The sequence below is a fragment of the Aulonocara sp. 'chitande type north' Nkhata Bay genome, linkage group LG9 (genome assembly GCF_057382095.1).
Source record: "Aulonocara sp. 'chitande type north' Nkhata Bay isolate Kocher_YH1m ecotype deep benthic linkage group LG9, A_spYH_male_GT1.1, whole genome shotgun sequence".
Lineage (NCBI taxonomy): Eukaryota > Metazoa > Chordata > Actinopteri > Cichliformes > Cichlidae > Aulonocara > Aulonocara sp. 'chitande type north' Nkhata Bay.
In genome coordinates, this window is record NC_141352.1 from 8,767,598 (window position 1) to 8,783,828 (window position 16,231).

At 47.5% G+C, this 16,231-nt stretch overlaps 1 protein-coding gene across 2 annotated transcripts in view; it reads left to right on the forward strand.

The window, feature by feature from the left end:
* The window catches only part of fars2 (phenylalanyl-tRNA synthetase 2, mitochondrial), a 141,665-nt gene that overhangs the window by 34,958 nt on the left and 90,476 nt on the right, over positions 1–16,231 (forward strand). For both annotated transcript variants that reach the window (XM_086305603.1, XM_086305604.1), the window contains 6 exons: positions 5,866–6,188; positions 8,972–9,058; positions 9,544–9,603; positions 9,681–9,849; positions 9,924–10,086; positions 10,157–10,288. In XM_086305603.1, the coding sequence (XP_086161729.1) occupies positions 5,884–6,188; positions 8,972–9,058; positions 9,544–9,603; positions 9,681–9,849; positions 9,924–10,086; positions 10,157–10,288 (916 nt within the window). In that variant the 5' untranslated portion in view covers positions 5,866–5,883. The remainder of the gene's footprint in view (positions 1–5,865; positions 6,189–8,971; positions 9,059–9,543; positions 9,604–9,680; positions 9,850–9,923; positions 10,087–10,156; positions 10,289–16,231) is intronic.

The following is a 16,231-nucleotide window of genomic DNA, read 5'->3' on the forward strand; positions in this document are numbered from 1 at the left end:
TCCTCTAAACAATGGGAAACTATCTGATTTCAGTCCATTAGACAAAATGGGCGTTGGGCATCTTTCTTTGCCTTTAGACAATAATTCTGATGGCAAAAGAGCCAAACGGGACAGGCAAAAAAAAAAAAAAAAAAAGACAAAATGGACACCTGAGGATTATCATACAAAATTTTTACCCACTTAATGAAATTATCACCAAGACTGAATTTATTTAAAGTGTAAAATAACTAAGTCCATTCTATCCGGTCAAAAGCTTTTTCAGCATCCAGAGAAAGCACCAAACCACCCATGTTCCTTTGCTGAGCAGCTTAATTAGATTGAGAAGGCGCCTGACATTATTACAGGAATTATGGCCTTTTATAAAGCCTGTTTGATCTTCTTTAATAATTACAGGCAGGATAATTTCGAGTCGGGTAGCTAATATTTTAGAAAGTATCTTCCGGTCCACATTTAGAAGAGCTATCGGTCTATAAGGTGAACAAGACTTTGCACACTTCCCCTTCTTCAAAATAAGAGATATTAGCTTCCCTTAAAGTCTGAGGTAATCTATTATGCAATAACGAATAATTAAACATATTAAGTAATGGGTATTAACAGCTTACTAAATTAATATAAATAAAATAAAATATAAAATTCCCTACTAAAACATCAGGTCCTGGGGTTTTTCCGTTCTTTAAAGTTTTTACAGCGTTTAGTACTTCCTTTCTAGAAATGGGAGCATTAAGGGTGGTCTGTTGTTTTGTTGCTATGGTAGGCAGATTGAGCCTGAAGAAGAAAAACTTGTGTTTCTCACAGAAAATCATTAATCTAATAAACTTAAGAGATGTATTTCAACAGACATTTATGGCATGTGAGAGAGGCAAAGCTAGAGGGAAGAGAGGAAAAAAATATATAAAAAAGAAAAAAAAGAAAAAAAGAAAAAGAAGAAAAAAAAAAATAGATACAGCCGGACCTGAATCAAACCGTCTTCAGTTGGCTAGTTTACATTTTTAGTGTTGGTAATGTCACTGTGTTGGTTTGTGTTTGATACAAAAATATTCCACTCCTCTGACTCGACCGTTTTAGTTTGCGACAGCAACCCTCACTCTAAAGCCAGTCCTCCACCTGCTGCACCTCACAGAGGACCTCCATGTCAAAGGGAGGACTGCAGATACCCACTGCAGTCTGAGACGGAGGACTTGGAGTCTGTCCCAGTGTGCACTGAGAGTCTGGAGGTTTAGAAAAAGTCAAAGAGGGGAAAATCTGCAGCTCTGGAGGAATAAACTCAGCAGCTTTGTGATCTCTGTGCTCTTCGCATGAGACAAAAAGGACGACGACTCACAGCGTTGTGGGAAACATCTGGGTTTAAACAGAAGTCTTATTGGTAAACACCTCCGAGCTGGAGGGAATCATCGTTTCCCTGAAATCATCTGCTCGGGGGAACGAGTTCCTGGCACTCTCTCCATCCTGTTTTCCCAAATTAAATGTTCCAGAAGGTCAACAGCCGTGTCAGAGTCTTCTCAGACACACCGACTCCAGCTGTTAAACATCCTAATCTGTGTGTGTGTTTGGACACGGCTCGGGGTGAACGAACATGGAGCTGCGAGCAGAGCGGCGTGGTTACCCGTACACAGCCGCTCTGCCACAGGACTCATTAAAATTTGATCTGATCTAATGTTTTGCTTTGCTCGACTTCTCGACTCTGTTTAAAAAAAATCCTTTCCTTCTTTAGAGTCTCTCTCTTCCTCTCTCTGCTCTTGGGTATATTCATTTGGTCACTATGATGAGTGACCTTTGACCTCACTCAAAGGTCACTCAGGTGTGTAACCTGAAATAGAAACTAAGAGCAGCTTTTTGTTTTGTAAAGGCTGAAGATTGAAGTGATATTAAAACATAAAGGAAATGAAGAAACACGAACGTTACAGTCTGATGTTTGGTTGACCCATCCACCAACCCCACCTCCTCCTCCACCTACAGGGAGCTCTTTGAGGTTTTGCTGAGACCTTTGAACTCTTCCAAACTTCAGACCGTCACAGCCAGATTAAAAAAGCTGAAACAACAGCCTCACAAAGCTCATGGGCCCAACAGGAAGTGTGTCCATCGTTGTTTTCATCGATTGGTTCTGATCTTCTGACAATCTTCTCGTTGGGGATGATTCTTCATTTTCACACTTGCTGATGCTGTTACACTAATATGATTATGATGGATTTCTTTTTGCCACAGTCAAAAATCGGAGGCACTACCAAAGCGTTGTGTAATGTTATTTATAACTCCAGAAATATTCTAAAATCACAATAATTTATTTCCTTCTCTGGAAGCTGCAACCTTTCGTTCAGCCGGCGGTCCGTAAAGCGCCTCGTGTTTCCATCCGTCCGTGGTAACTGCAGCTTAATGCCAGCTCTGCAGTTTATTACATAAACCATGTGTATTTACTCTACATGTGTGTCCGTGTGTGTGGGCGCTCATATGTGCATGTGTGGCGGCGGCGTTTGGCGCCATGGGAACAGGCATATGGTGCTGATCGCATGCTAGGAAGGTCAGCTCCGACGAGAGGAAAAAGGAAGAGACAGAAGCTGAGACGGAGGCAAGTTTTGGACGCATTTTCAGAGTGACGCTCGAGAGAAGAAAGATGGAGGTGTTGTGTCTTAAAAATCATTAGACTGAACCCCCACAGAGGGACAGCGGCAGGTACGCCCACTGCAGGGTGACTGGATAGGTCACATGACCTTTAGTCAGAAGGATGACAGACGCCTTCACGTTTCTCTCAGGTCCACAGAGAGATTGAAGATTTTACTCATTTTACTCCAGCGTGTGGCATTGATCAATAAATCAGTAAAAAGCTGTTTCAAAGCTTTGGTATAATATAAGAAAGTATCTTTATGAAGCTCAGCAAACCTAATAGAACAAAAGACAATGATAAAATCAGTGTAACAAAAACCAATCAGTGCAAATATCAGGATGTTATTAAAGTGACTTTTTATGTATTTATTTGATCGAATGGCCGACCTGGACTTCATGACATGTTGCATTTCAGTGATCGGGAAAGTATCACTGACTAAACCTGGGTCGAGTCAGAGCTAGGCTGAAGCTGGAAGATGCTTCCTTTCAAATCAAGTCTCTAACACTTCCTTTGTTATAACATTTCTTTTAGTGTTTGCCAAACAGGTCAAAATGACCTATGAGGAAGTGGATCTGAACCTGATGCTGACCCCAAACAGGTCACAGAGTAGGGGGAGCTTAAAAAGATATCAGAAGTTATTGGGAATGGGAAGAGTTCAGTACATTTAAGTCATTGGTGTTTGTGAACATAAGCAGTTAAAACATGGACGTAGTTTCCAGGTTTGAAGGCGATACCTGTGGTCAGGCTTCAGAAAGGAGGATTATCCAGGGTAGGCTCGTTGGTTAATGACTTTAAATTGACACGTCGTTAGCCAATGAGTGTTTGGTGTCACCGTTAAATTCCCCTCCAATTTCAAAACACTGATATGGGGAAAACACTCACCTCGAGACTTGAGAACAGGATGCAGTAACCCAGAGGGTGGCGTCCTCTACGTCCATCGCTGATGCTGAACAAGAAGCTTTTTAGTTTCTGGTCTTGCAAAGATTGTTGCTGGCCTGGACTGTGGAGGTGAACGTGCTCAGCAGCTACCTCCTTCAACAGCTTAGTCTAACTGTGTGGTTTAAGATGAGGTAAGATGCCCTTATTCGTCACAGAGTTGTTCACATTGTCACAGCAGCAGAGTGGACAGGGCAGTATATATTTATGCTGTTAGTGCAATAACTAAGTGTTGTCATCAGTAAAGCTCACACAGACATCCAGAAAGTAATTTATGAATTACAGATTCCACGTTATTAAAACATGTAATAGAAACATAAGAGGACCCGAAACGCTGCCCTGAGGGACTCCACATGTCAGATGTTAACTTCTTGATCATTTATCCTTGAAGCCTTGACCGTCTGAGGACAAATATGAGGCAAACCATTTCAGGTTGGACCCACACTGACCTCCCATCATTAAACTGATGCTTGTTTTCCTCTCTTTGCCCCTCAGGCTTAATGTTTCAGTTCACAGAAGTGTATTAATATCTATGACGCTGACAGTAAAGCCCACAAACACATTAAAGCTCCACAGAGAGGACGTCTGTTCTGGTCTTTGCATAACCTTTCCTTTAGCGCCAGTTTTCAAACAAATTATGAACAGTGTGTACAAGACAAATCATGGTCGAGCTGCCGTGACCTTTACCGAATATATTAATGCTCCTCTGAGGAAGAATTTGTTGATTTGTCAGCTTTTATTCTATCTTTGTTTGGTACTGTCTGGCGTGATGAATGGTGAAGCCTGTGGGCGATTCAGGCTGTGTCACCTCAGAGTAATACCTCTCGACTCCATCATCCTGTTAAAGTCAGAATAACCTTGAGATGTGTTTTCTGGAAGAAACAGGTTTGTGTGTGTGTGTGTGTGTGTGTGTGTGTGTGTGTGAGACCTCCGTGCTGGCCTGTACGGTTCAGTATAATATGACACCAGCTGCAGAGGAAAGGTAAAAAGCTTCTTGGATTAAGGAACAATAATCCTTTCTGCTGCAATGCCACTGCAATGCAACACCCTTTGTCTTATTCAGGGATGCTCCTCAAGAGTGTGTGTGTGTGTGTGTGTGTGTGTGTGTACAAATATTTGAGGGGTGTGGGTAAAAGGGCGATGGTGTCGCTTCCTGTCAGAGGATAAATGATGGAAAGCAGTAAAAGGATGGCGCCTCGTTTTAACCTTTGCTGTTTTCGATGTTTGTCCATTAGTGCAATTATAAATGAAGCCGGCAGCCGCAGCGCTCACCTGATCTGACCTCCGCTGAGACGCTGCCGTTTTATTTTTACGCTTCTGATTCACGTCCTCCTCATTTCCCTCCCCACCCTTTTCACCGCAAATGATAAATTCGGAGACTGAAGCCTCTTTGATTGATCGGCGAACACCTGAACCCGGCAGCAAACAGCAGGCAGTCGCAGTCAGAGAGGAGCGGGTGAACACGGCGGAGCATTTATGAGCTGAAGAGACAGATATTTACCTCAGGAGTCGGCCGAGACCTAAGCAGACCTTAAGAGAAGCAAATATGAGTAATCAGATGGAGAAACATGTCATTCTGTCCCTGCTCATTCAGAAATTGAGCATCTTTAGGAGTTTTGCTGCCCTTTAGTGACCCAACACAGCCCCAGGAAAGCTGTTTTCAATACGCTGATGGCATATGATTACATATTATTATTATTATCAATTTAACAGGAATAGGAAGGGAAGAGGCAGTCCTGTCAAAGTCCAGTACCTGCTGAGATTCACTCCGACTCTGACTGCAGATGGATCTGAAAAATCAACAGCTATGAGGTTATAGTTGTTATAGTTTCCCCGAGAGTCTGATCACCACAAACTGACTTGGCTCAAAGTCGGACTGCGACTGTTTGGAGACGGGCTGCCAGGTGAGAGGCAACCTGTGCAGTCATCGTGCAGTGTTGCACACTCGCAGCCTACTGCAGAGGAGACAGACAGGCCACGCCCATCGCCACAAACAGATTGTTGCAATGTGTAGATGATCTGTGTTTAGCAGCAGCTGTTTGGAGACTGGTTGCCTCCCACCAGGCGACCGGTGCAATCAAAAGTGCAACATCTTCCATCTCTAGGTGACCTTGTTGCCTGGCGCCATCTTTTGTTTCCTAGTTTATTTCCTCGTTGCTTTCCAGGCTGTTGAAACACAAACAGACCTTTAAACAAACGTCCTTCGCGTTTTTCAGGTGACGTTTTCATGGCGATAAAACTACAGCTGATGTTTGTGGCTTTTTTGATGTGTTTATAACATGAAACCAACATTTTCCACATATTTTATTGACCTTGTTTTGTCCTTGCAGCTTCATAGATTTGTCATCATGATATTCGCCCCGTCAGTCCTCCCTTATCTTCAGCCTTGGCCCCGCCCTCTTCTTCGCCACCTCCTGTCAGAGTTCTGGCCTAATGGCTGCGCAGCGTCATGGAGACGGCTGAGCACGAAGGGCCACGCCCCTCAGTCTGTGATTGGTCAGGACTCGGCGCAGGTGTTAGGCCAGTCATACCCGCGTGATGACTTCACCAACGTCACTCCAAAGATCTTGGAAAAGGTGGGCCGCAACCTCCACAACCAATCCCATCATCCTCTCTGGCTGATCAAGGAGCGCATCAAAGCTCACTTCTACAGGTAGGCAGCGAGTGCGGTCGTCAGCCAGGTGTTGTGTTCAGTTTAAATGCTGACTAACTCTCTGCAGGCTCCGTGGGTCTCTGGGGACGGCCGAGTGTAAATTTGGCTGCAGTGAAATATCGTTAAAGCTGCTGCTGATTCTCGCCATCAGAAATCTATCACAGCGACGGCGAGCGCATTAATGCTGCATTCAGAAGTCATTAAGCAGTCACTGCGAGCGTGAGCTGACATTGGTTTATGGCTCTGCCTTTTAGCAGGTCGTGAACTTTAGTCTTTAGAAAAGCCTGTGTGCTCTGATAGCAGCAGATGACGAGGAGACCCCAGAGCTGCTGGGTGATCTCCACGCTGCTCCTCGCTGCTCCTCATTACTCCCACTTTCCCTCCTCCTTGTTCCCTCCCTGACTTACACCCTGCCTGCCCACCAGCCTTTGTTTGATCGATAAAACTTTAAAACATCTAAAAAGCATTTAGTTTTCGTTTATTTGTGACAAGGAAAGCATCAAATTTTTCATGGGCCACATTATTAGGTACACCTCTGGAGGTATTTTTAATCCACTGCAAACCCCTCTGTCACAAACTTTCCACTCACAAAGGGCCCACGGTTCCAGTTTTTTACTTTATAATTGAGGGTTGGGTGGAGTTAGGGAGGGCATGTTAGCAGGCAGCGAGGGAGAAGGAGGTGAGAGCAGAGACTCTGTTGTAGCTGCAGAGCAGGAGGAAGAGAGGAAACCTCAGAAGGTTCATGGGTGGAGTGAAGTGCAGAGGGTTGGTGTGACTGAGGAGGATGCTGGGAGCAGCTGAAGGAAGAAGAAGAAACAAGAACAATCTAACGGAGCAGACACGTCTTTGATACGGACGTTGGCGAAGCTCATATATGTGCGTGCAGATCATCTATGTGCGTGCAGATCATCTATGTGCGTGCAGATCATCTACAGTGGGGCAAAAAAGTATTTAGTCAGCCACCGATTGTGCAAGTTCCCCCACCTAAAATGATGACAGAGGTCAGTAATTTGCACCAGAGGTACACTTCAACTGTGAGAGACAGAATGTGAAAAAAAAATCCATGAATCCACATGGTAGGATTTGTAAAGAATTTATTCGTAAATCAGGGTGGAAAATAAGTATTTGGTCAATAACAAAAATACAACTCAATACTTTGTAACATAACCTTTGTTGGCAATAACAGAGGTCAAACGTTTACTATAGGTCTTTACCAGGTTTGCACACACAGTAGCTGGTATTTTGGCCCATTCCTCCATGCAGATCTTCTCGAGAGCAGTGATGTTTTGGGGCTGTCGCCGAGCAACACGGACTTTCAACTCCCGCCACAGATTTTCTATGGGGTTGAGGTCTGGAGACTGGCTAGGCCACTCCAGGACTTTCAAATGCTTCTTACGGAGCCACTCCTTTGTTGCCCGGGCGGTGTGTTTTGGATCATTGTCATGTTGGAAGACCCAGCCTCGTTTCATCTTCAAAGTTCTCACTGATGGAAGGAGGTTTTGGCTCAAAATCTCACGATACATGGCCCCATTCATTCTGTCCTTAACACGGATCAGTCGTCCTGTCCCCTTGGCAGAAAAACAGCCCCATAGCATGATGTTTCCACCCCCATGCTTCACAGTAGGTATGGTGTTCTTGGGATGCAACTCAGTATTCTTCTTCCTCCAAACACGACGAGTTGAGTTTATACCAAAAAGTTCTACTTTGGTTTCATCTGACCACATGACATTCTCCCAATCCTCTGCTGTATCATCCATGTGCTCTCTGGCAAACTTCAGACGGGCCTGGACATGCACTGGCTTCAGCAGCGGAACACGTCTGGCACTGCGGGATTTGATTCCCTGCCGTTGTAGTGTGTTACTGATGGTGACCTTTGTTACTTTGGTCCCAGCTCTCTGCAGGTCATTCACCAGGTCCCCCCGTGTGGTTCTGGGATCTTTGCTCACCGTTCTCATGATCATTTTGACCCCACGGGATGAGATCTTGCGTGGAGCCCCAGATCGAGGGAGATTATCAGTGGTCTTGTATGTCTTCCATTTTCTGATGATTGCTCCCACAGTTGATTTCTTCACACCAAGCTGCTTGCCTATTGTAGATTCACTCTTCCCAGTCTGGTGCAGGTCTACAATACTTTTCCTGGTGTCCTTCGAAAGCTCTTTGGTCTTGGCCATGGCGGAGTTTGGAGTCTGACTGTTTGAGGCTGTGGACAGGTGTCTTTTATACAGATGATGAGTTCAAACAGGTGCCATTCATACAGGTAACGAGTGGGGGACAGAAAAGCTTCTTACAGAAGACGTTACAGGTCTGTGAGAGCCAGAGATTTTCCTTGTTTGAGGTGATCAAATACTTATTTTCCACCCTGATTTACGAATAAATTCTTTACAAATCCTACCATGTGGATTCATGGATTTTTTTTCCACATTCTGTCTCTCACAGTTGAAGTGTACCTCTGGTGCAAATTACTGACCTCTGTCATCATTTTAGGTGGGGGAACTTGCACAATCGGTGGCTGACTAAATACTTTTTTGCCCCACTGTATGTGCGTGTAGATCATCTGTGTGCGTGTAGATCATCTGTGTGTGTGTGTGACTCGTGTTACATATAAGTACAGATTTCCTCAGTGTGGACCTTAAATCATCTGTTTATACAAGAAGTTAACGTGAGTTCAAATACAGTCGTGATGTGACCTGGTTTTGACGCAGCTCATCCTGTTATTGCTTCATCAGCAGGATTAAACTGTCTTCAGTGTGTGTGCTCACTCTGACGGTGTTTCTGACCCGCAGCTCGTACATCGGCCGTTCGGGAAACCCCCTCTTCTCCGTCCACGACAACCTGAGTCCTGTGGTGACCACGGAGCAGAACTTTGACAGGTCGGCAGCTTCCCGTCACATTATCCACTAATATCACTAAACAGAGACGCTGCTGTGGTTTACTTTATCTTCTTTATGCTTTTACACAACTTTTCCTTTGAAGGTGAACGTTCATCTCTGGTTTTGCACTTTTTCACTGTGGCTTCACGACCAAAGAGACCCGACTCCAACAACACAAAGGACGTTGTCCAGATTCATGTTTTCTTAAGTGTTGTCACAAAGACGCTCAGAGTTGCTGGCGGGTCACGTTCCTTCTTACAGGCTCTTTCCCCTGATTTCCACAACACGTTTCAACAAGTTTGTGCAGATCATTGGCTGAATGTGCGTGACCCCCTCAGCTCCAGCGGAGGTCAGCGGTTAATTATCCGACTCATTAAAAGCCCAGATTCCATCGAAACAGGGACTGTGATGGACCTCGCTGTCGCTCCATCAGCTGTTCTGATTTATCGAGTGTTACTTTGTGAGTCTTTGTGTTTTGCTGACAGCTTGTTGATCCCGCCCGGACACCCCAGCAGGAAACGAGGAGACAACTATTACCTGAACAGGTGAGAGCCGATGTCTTCTGCCGCGAGCGCTCGGCGTCCTCCATCGGCGTCACTAACCCTGTTTTTATGTGGGACAGGACGACGATGCTTCGCGCTCACACGTCCGCCCACCAGACGGACCTGGTGAGGTCGGGGCTGGACGCCTTCCTGCTGGCCGGAGACGTTTACAGGCGGGACGAGATCGACGCCAGCCACTACCCCGTCTTCCACCAGATGGAGGGAGTGCGACTCTTCTCCAACCGCCAGGTGCTCAGAATGAAAAAGTTAGACAGGTGACGTAGTGATCACGTGACCCTGACCCGCAGTGTCGTGTCCCTCAGCTGTTCTCCCGGGTGCAGAACGGTGGCGAGCTGTCTCTGTTCGAGCGAGGAGGGCGGCGGTCTCCCGAGAAGCAGGAGACGCACACTCTGGAGGCGGTGAAGCTGGTGGAGTTCGACCTCAAACGCACTCTGACACAACTTGTCTCTTACCTGTTCGGAGCAGGTGAGGCCCCGCCCACCAGGACGTCTGGTTAGGTTTGCTCTTCCTCAAACTTCCTCGTCTTCCTCCTCAGATCTGGAGATCAGGTGGGTCGACTGCTACTTCCCCTTCACTCACCCGTCCTTTGAGATGGAGGTGCGTTTCCAGGGCGACTGGATGGAGGTGCTGGGCTGTGGCGTGATGGAGCAGGAGCTGCTGAACTCTGGTCAGAGCGCACCTACGCACGCACGCACACATGATTCTGTTAGTTCGACCTCGGTCACATGAGCAGAGGAGCGCGCTCACCTTACTTCGGGTCTTAAAAACGAAATCACAAACAGACTTTTCCAAAGGTTTATGGTCAAAGGTCAAAGGTCGTGTCTGCTGTGAGCAGAATGTTTCCATGAATGAAACCTGCAGGGCTGGAAACTTCCTCTAGCGTCCAGCAGGGAGTCGGTCCGTCCCACACACCCTCGTGTTGTTCCACGTTACAGCAGAAATAAATGTGTATAGTGGGCGTGTGTTGGGGGCGTGGCCTCTTTCACCTCACCTCTGAGTTGGACCTCTTATTTGTTGTACATTTTCAGTCCATGTAATAGTTTTGTTTTTTACTTATTTTTAGCTTCTTTACAATTATTTTATCTACACATATACACACATATACACACACACACACACACACACACACACACACACACACACACACACACAGACACACAGACACACACACACACACACACACAGACACACACAGACACACAGACACCTTTCCCTCTCCTCCTTCTTCTTAGGGTTTCTCTCTCCCTCCCCTGTTGCTCGCCCCGTCGCTCGCCCCTCTCTCTCCTGTCAGTCTGCTAAGTGGCTAACTTGCAGCTTTGCCCTTGAACAAAGCTGCAGCTCTGTGCTGCACTTCACTGCTGCTTGTTCTAATCAATAATACATGCTTTAAAACGCAAAGAGCGGCCCGATCGCTCTTTTACCACCACGCTGTGTGTGTGCGCGTGTGTGTGTGTGTGTGTGTGTGTGTGCACTGGAGCTACTAACACACTTCAGATATGCACATCTGGGTGGAGGGCTACCTGAAGTTCACACAGAGGAGATCAGGAGGTGGAGCAGCTTCATGGAGCCGTCTCATGGGACGCCCTGAGGGAACGTTTGTATGAAGTCGTGCGTTTCCTGTTCCAGGGTGGATGTCCATGTTAAACAGGGTCGGAGTTTAAAACAGTGTGTGTGTGTGTGTGTGTGTGTGTGTGTGTGTGTGTGTGTGTGTGTGTGTGTGTGTGTGTGTGTGTGTGTGTGTGCTCCAGGTGAGTCAGTGACTCTCGATGATGTCACAGAGTTGGAGCATCCACCCACCTGTTGTTTAAGTTGCTCATAACGAGGGGCAGCCAATCAGAGCTGTGCTGGTTTAAAGAGGGAGGAGCTCAGACTGCTTGTTTAGGAGGATGAACTGAAGGGCTGCTCACAGTGTGAATCATGCAAAGCTAGCCTGGCAGGGCCCAAGAATAAAACTGTGGAAATGAGCAGATCAAAAAGTTAAAGTACAAAAATAAAGAAACAGGAAGAAACTCAAACCATCAAACTTGGGAGCTAGCGTAGCACGTGACGTGCCTCTGATCCAGCTGCTGATGGTGCAGGGTAAGCTGGCGCTGTGGCAAACAGCCGCTCTGAGGGAGAGCGACCTGTAGCCCATCGTCGCGGGGTATCAGACCGAGCCCAGGTTTGAACCTACGAGCTTCCATCCCGTCCTGAGCCCAACATCTGGAGCAGCGTTACAGCTGTTTTACAGTCACCTCTGAACCCCAGGTGTGCAGCTGCATCACACGCTGCTGCTGCTGCTGATGGTTACTATTCTGGCGTGTGAAACGCTGACGGGTCAGTGTGGATGTTTCACAGGACATCGTCCACTCAAAGCTCTACAATCAGCCCTGACCTGTGTGAGCTGGACTGACTGAGGTTATCCGTGGTCCACCCTGTGCACGGTTTCATGACGCTCTGCTTTAGGATCAGCACACGCCTGGGTTTGAATCATTAACCCTGCTGTGATGCAACAGTCTCTTCTTTAAGTGTGTTTACTGGACCCTGGAAGATCTGCAGGTGTGGATGCTGTGGTGGCTCTGTGGAGGTTAAAGGTCGTGTTCTTATGTCCTGAAACGCTGATCGTCAAATGGCTGCAGATCTGTGTTTACAGAAACGAGGTTTTATTTTTCTGAACACGTCCTTCAGCTGAGCGATGTTCGAAGGATCTTTGTCTTCTGTTTATTTGTCCTCTGAAATCACGAGTGTGACGTCAGCGCGGCAGTTTCCAGCCCTGCCACCGGGGGGGGCTGCAGCTCAGGGGAGGAGGAGGAGAGGTGGGGGCATCACGCTGCAGAAATCCCTGTCAGTGTCACTGCTTCTATTATTGAACGCTCTGCATCATCTCACTCTCATTTACGAGTCTGCAGGTGTGTGTGTGTGTGTGTGTGTGTGTGTGTGTGTGTGTGTGTGTGTGTGTGTGTGTGTGTGTGTGTGTGTGTGTGTGTGTGTGTGTGTGTGTGTGTGTGTGTGTGCGCACACTTCTGAATCCATTTCCTGCAGCGAGCCATGACTGAAATAGACTGTTTCAGGACACACACCGAGATGGAAGCGCCTTTGGCCATTTTACTCTTCGTGTGTGTGTGTGTGTGTGTGTGTGTGTGTGTGTGTGTGTGCTTCTGGCTGACAGTAGAAGCAGTTGGAGGTTAAATTGATGCTGAGGTCCCAGCAGAGGCAGAGGGAGTAGAAACTCCATCAGTAGTGTGAATGTTGCGTTCGCTGACATCGCAGCGCGTCCGTTTTTTCCCCGCCGTCACTTTCTAGTCGCCTCGTGTGCTGAAAGTCGGGGTTTGTGTTAGCGGCTAAAGCGTGAGCTGATGTTCGAGTGTGGCGTCCAGCTGTCACCACCTGGGGAGGAAATTCTGTCTTTGTCTTTTCCCTGAGTCGTGACTGTCAGGGAGTTCTTCCTCAGGAATCTGTGAACTGTTGCAAATAATTTGCAAGAGCAAACGTGCTTGTTAGGAAACCGAGAGCTTGGGAAGTTACCGGCGACTGGATTCAACAGCTTTGAGTTCCTCTCGGAGCACCAAACTCAAACAGAAATACATTTTAATGAACTTCCTTTTCCCCGCTGGTCTGATTAGGAAGCAGAAACTGGAAAGTGGTCACGGCCATGATCCTACACTTGTTCTAAAGAAGCTCCGAGTTGCCATCGACATTTAAACAAGCTCCCCTCAGGGTCTCCTCGGGACTCCTCCCAGCACTGCTCCTTCTCAGATCTCTCCCTGGACGTCCCGTCCCTCCTTTCGCCTTTCTGAGTCGCCTTCAATGAATCTCGCTGCACCATCTCCTCCACTGCGATCAGGGCAGGAGGTGCAATGATTGGAAGCTCGATGAGCGTGCTCCTCACCTGTTGCACCTCCCTCAGACTCATGCAGGCGTTTCCACCTGAGCAGTGACTACGGCTGTGTGTGCCTCAGCTCCAGGGCAAACATGTCCTCTGTGAGAACAGCCGAGCTGCTGGCGGCGTGACGCGAGGTGAAAGGGCCGCTCAGTTTTATCACCAGCGGTTGTGTTGGTCCTGCAGGTCACCGAGTTACTGCAGCGAGTCGATTCTCCTTTAAGATGCTGCTGTCGTCTCATCGCCTCTGACAGCCGGCAGATTTTCTCCTCGCTTCACTCGCCGTGAATTTATTTCCTCTGTGGCAGCAAAGCATGTTAGAGGCTCTCCCTTCAGTAACAGCATCAGAGCTGAGCACACGGCAGACTCTGAGAAGAAATCCTCACAATAAGAAAAGATGTGTCACCTGGAAACACCTCACAGGTTTAGTTTCAGAGGTCGAGTGCACCGCCCTAACCCCATCACCTCAGAGTCGACACCGCAGAGAGGGTGGAGGATAAACCCGATGAAACGGATGAGCTGTGAGATCTGTGTGTCCTCGAAGGTTGTTCCTGCATGAGTCAAACCCTCATCTAAAAATACTTTCATAAGGATTATTGGGAAACTTACTGGTTTTATTGGTTTGAACACCATCAAACACCTTCCGGCTCCCTCTGTCTGTTTCTCTGGAGAATCACATTTTTAAGGGAAGTTAAAGTTTTCCTTTAAAGAAAAAGTTTAATGTGCAGCAGTTTATTAGGAACACAGACTCTGAACCTGCATGCATGTTAATGACCAGCAGGGGGCGACTCTGGTTGTAAAATGATGTCGGTTCAGTCAGTGCGGACCAACGAAGGATGTCAGAGGAACAAAGAGGAAGTCGGGTTTTTGTTTCTTGTCTAAACATGAAGAAACTTCGACTTTTCTCCTCGTTGAGGAACGTTTGGTTTTTATTTGCAGCAGCTTCACGTACGTGACATCAGCACTCTGACAGACAACAGAGAGACGTGTGCACAGAGGAGGTCGGGGTGGGTGGACGGGTCCATAACAGATCAGATTCAACACTTTTTAAAGGTTGGCTGACTTTAACAGATATTTAATTGACTTAAACCTGGCAGAGCTCCACCTGCAGCACCCTGCCCTCTGTGCACACGCCCACCTCCTACATGGATGTTCAGGGTGGAGGAGCTTCTCAGCTCACTTTCACTCCGAGTGGAAACTGAACTCCTCGGGAGTCCTGCTCACTTCCTTCACAAACACATGTGTGTGTCTGTGTGTGTGTTTGGGCCCTTAAGGCAAATTAAAGTCATGGTTGTCAGACGTGAAGCCTGTGTGTGGGGGCATTGCAGCATTGCAGCAGAGCCAATGCTCTTGACATCCAGAGACACACACACACACACACACACACACACACACACGCCTCCTTCATTCTCGCTCCCTCCAAACTCTCCTCACCCTCTGCACCTCCCCGACATATCCACTGCAGCAGTGTGCCTCCGTTACCTTGGAAACCACTCATTCAGCTCCCCCCCCCTTATCCTACACACACACACACACACACACACACACACACACACACACACATGTTTCTGGAGCACTGAGAGTGAGAGACAATAAGGAAGAGCTGGCAAAGAGAACAAAAAGATGTGAGGAAGAGGAGGAGGAAGGGGGTGAGGAGGCCTTGAAGTTAATATGAGGAAGAGAGGGGGGAGACTAAGGAAGAGTGGGGAAGGCAAGGATACGAAAGGAACTGAGGATGCAGGAAAGGGAGGACAGAAAGGAGGCATTATGGTACGAGGAGGTTGGAGGAAGGATTAAACGAGTGGCAGGACCTCATCCCCGCAAGGAGGCGGCAACAGGGGACACCAGTTGGTGCTGGTGTGTGTGTGTGTGTTATTTAATGGTGTGGAAGCGTGACTGCCATATGTGTTGCCTGAGGCCCCGTGTGATGAGGGAGCGAGTTAATAAGAGGAGGAGGAGGTGAGGAGGAACGAAGGAGGAGAAATAAGGGTGGAGAAAAAGGGAGGGATGGATGGATGGAGATGACAAAATGAGATTTTAATGGAGACGGAGGGATGGAGGGATGGTGGAGGGAGAGAGATGAATGTCTTCATTAATTCACAGGGGAGGGGGAGGGGGGAGCTATTTCTTCTTCTCTGCTTATTTATTCATCAGGGTTCCCCAGAGAAGGAGTCCCCACACACATGCACGCGCACGCGCGCAGAAACGTGCACACACACACACACACACACACACACACACACACACACACACACGTGCACACGCACACAGAAACGTGCACACACACACACACGTGCACACACACACACACGTGCACACGCGCGCAGAAACGCGCACACACACACACACACGTGCACACGCACACACACGTGCGCACGCGCACACACACACGAGACAGAGAAGTGTTTGTGCTTGAGCTTGGCTTCAGTTTCTCTCCAACTGTACATAAAAGAAGGACGTAGCTTTGAGTACTGAGGCTCTTTAAACCTGCACTCTTTGTAACAGCCAGCAGGGGGCGACTCCTCTGTAAATTGTTCTTGGATTTTAGGGGCGGGGCCCTGTGGATGTGCCGTTTCCCCTTGATCACCAACATGGTGAAGCTCGAAATAATCAAAACGAGGCTTGGAAACCATCAAAGAGTTACTTTAAATTTCACTTTCACTAAAACGCTGTCGTTCTGGCTCGTGTTGATTCAAAGGCGCCTCCATCAAAGCTCAAACTCGGATGATGGCGAGAAAGACTGTGGAGGAC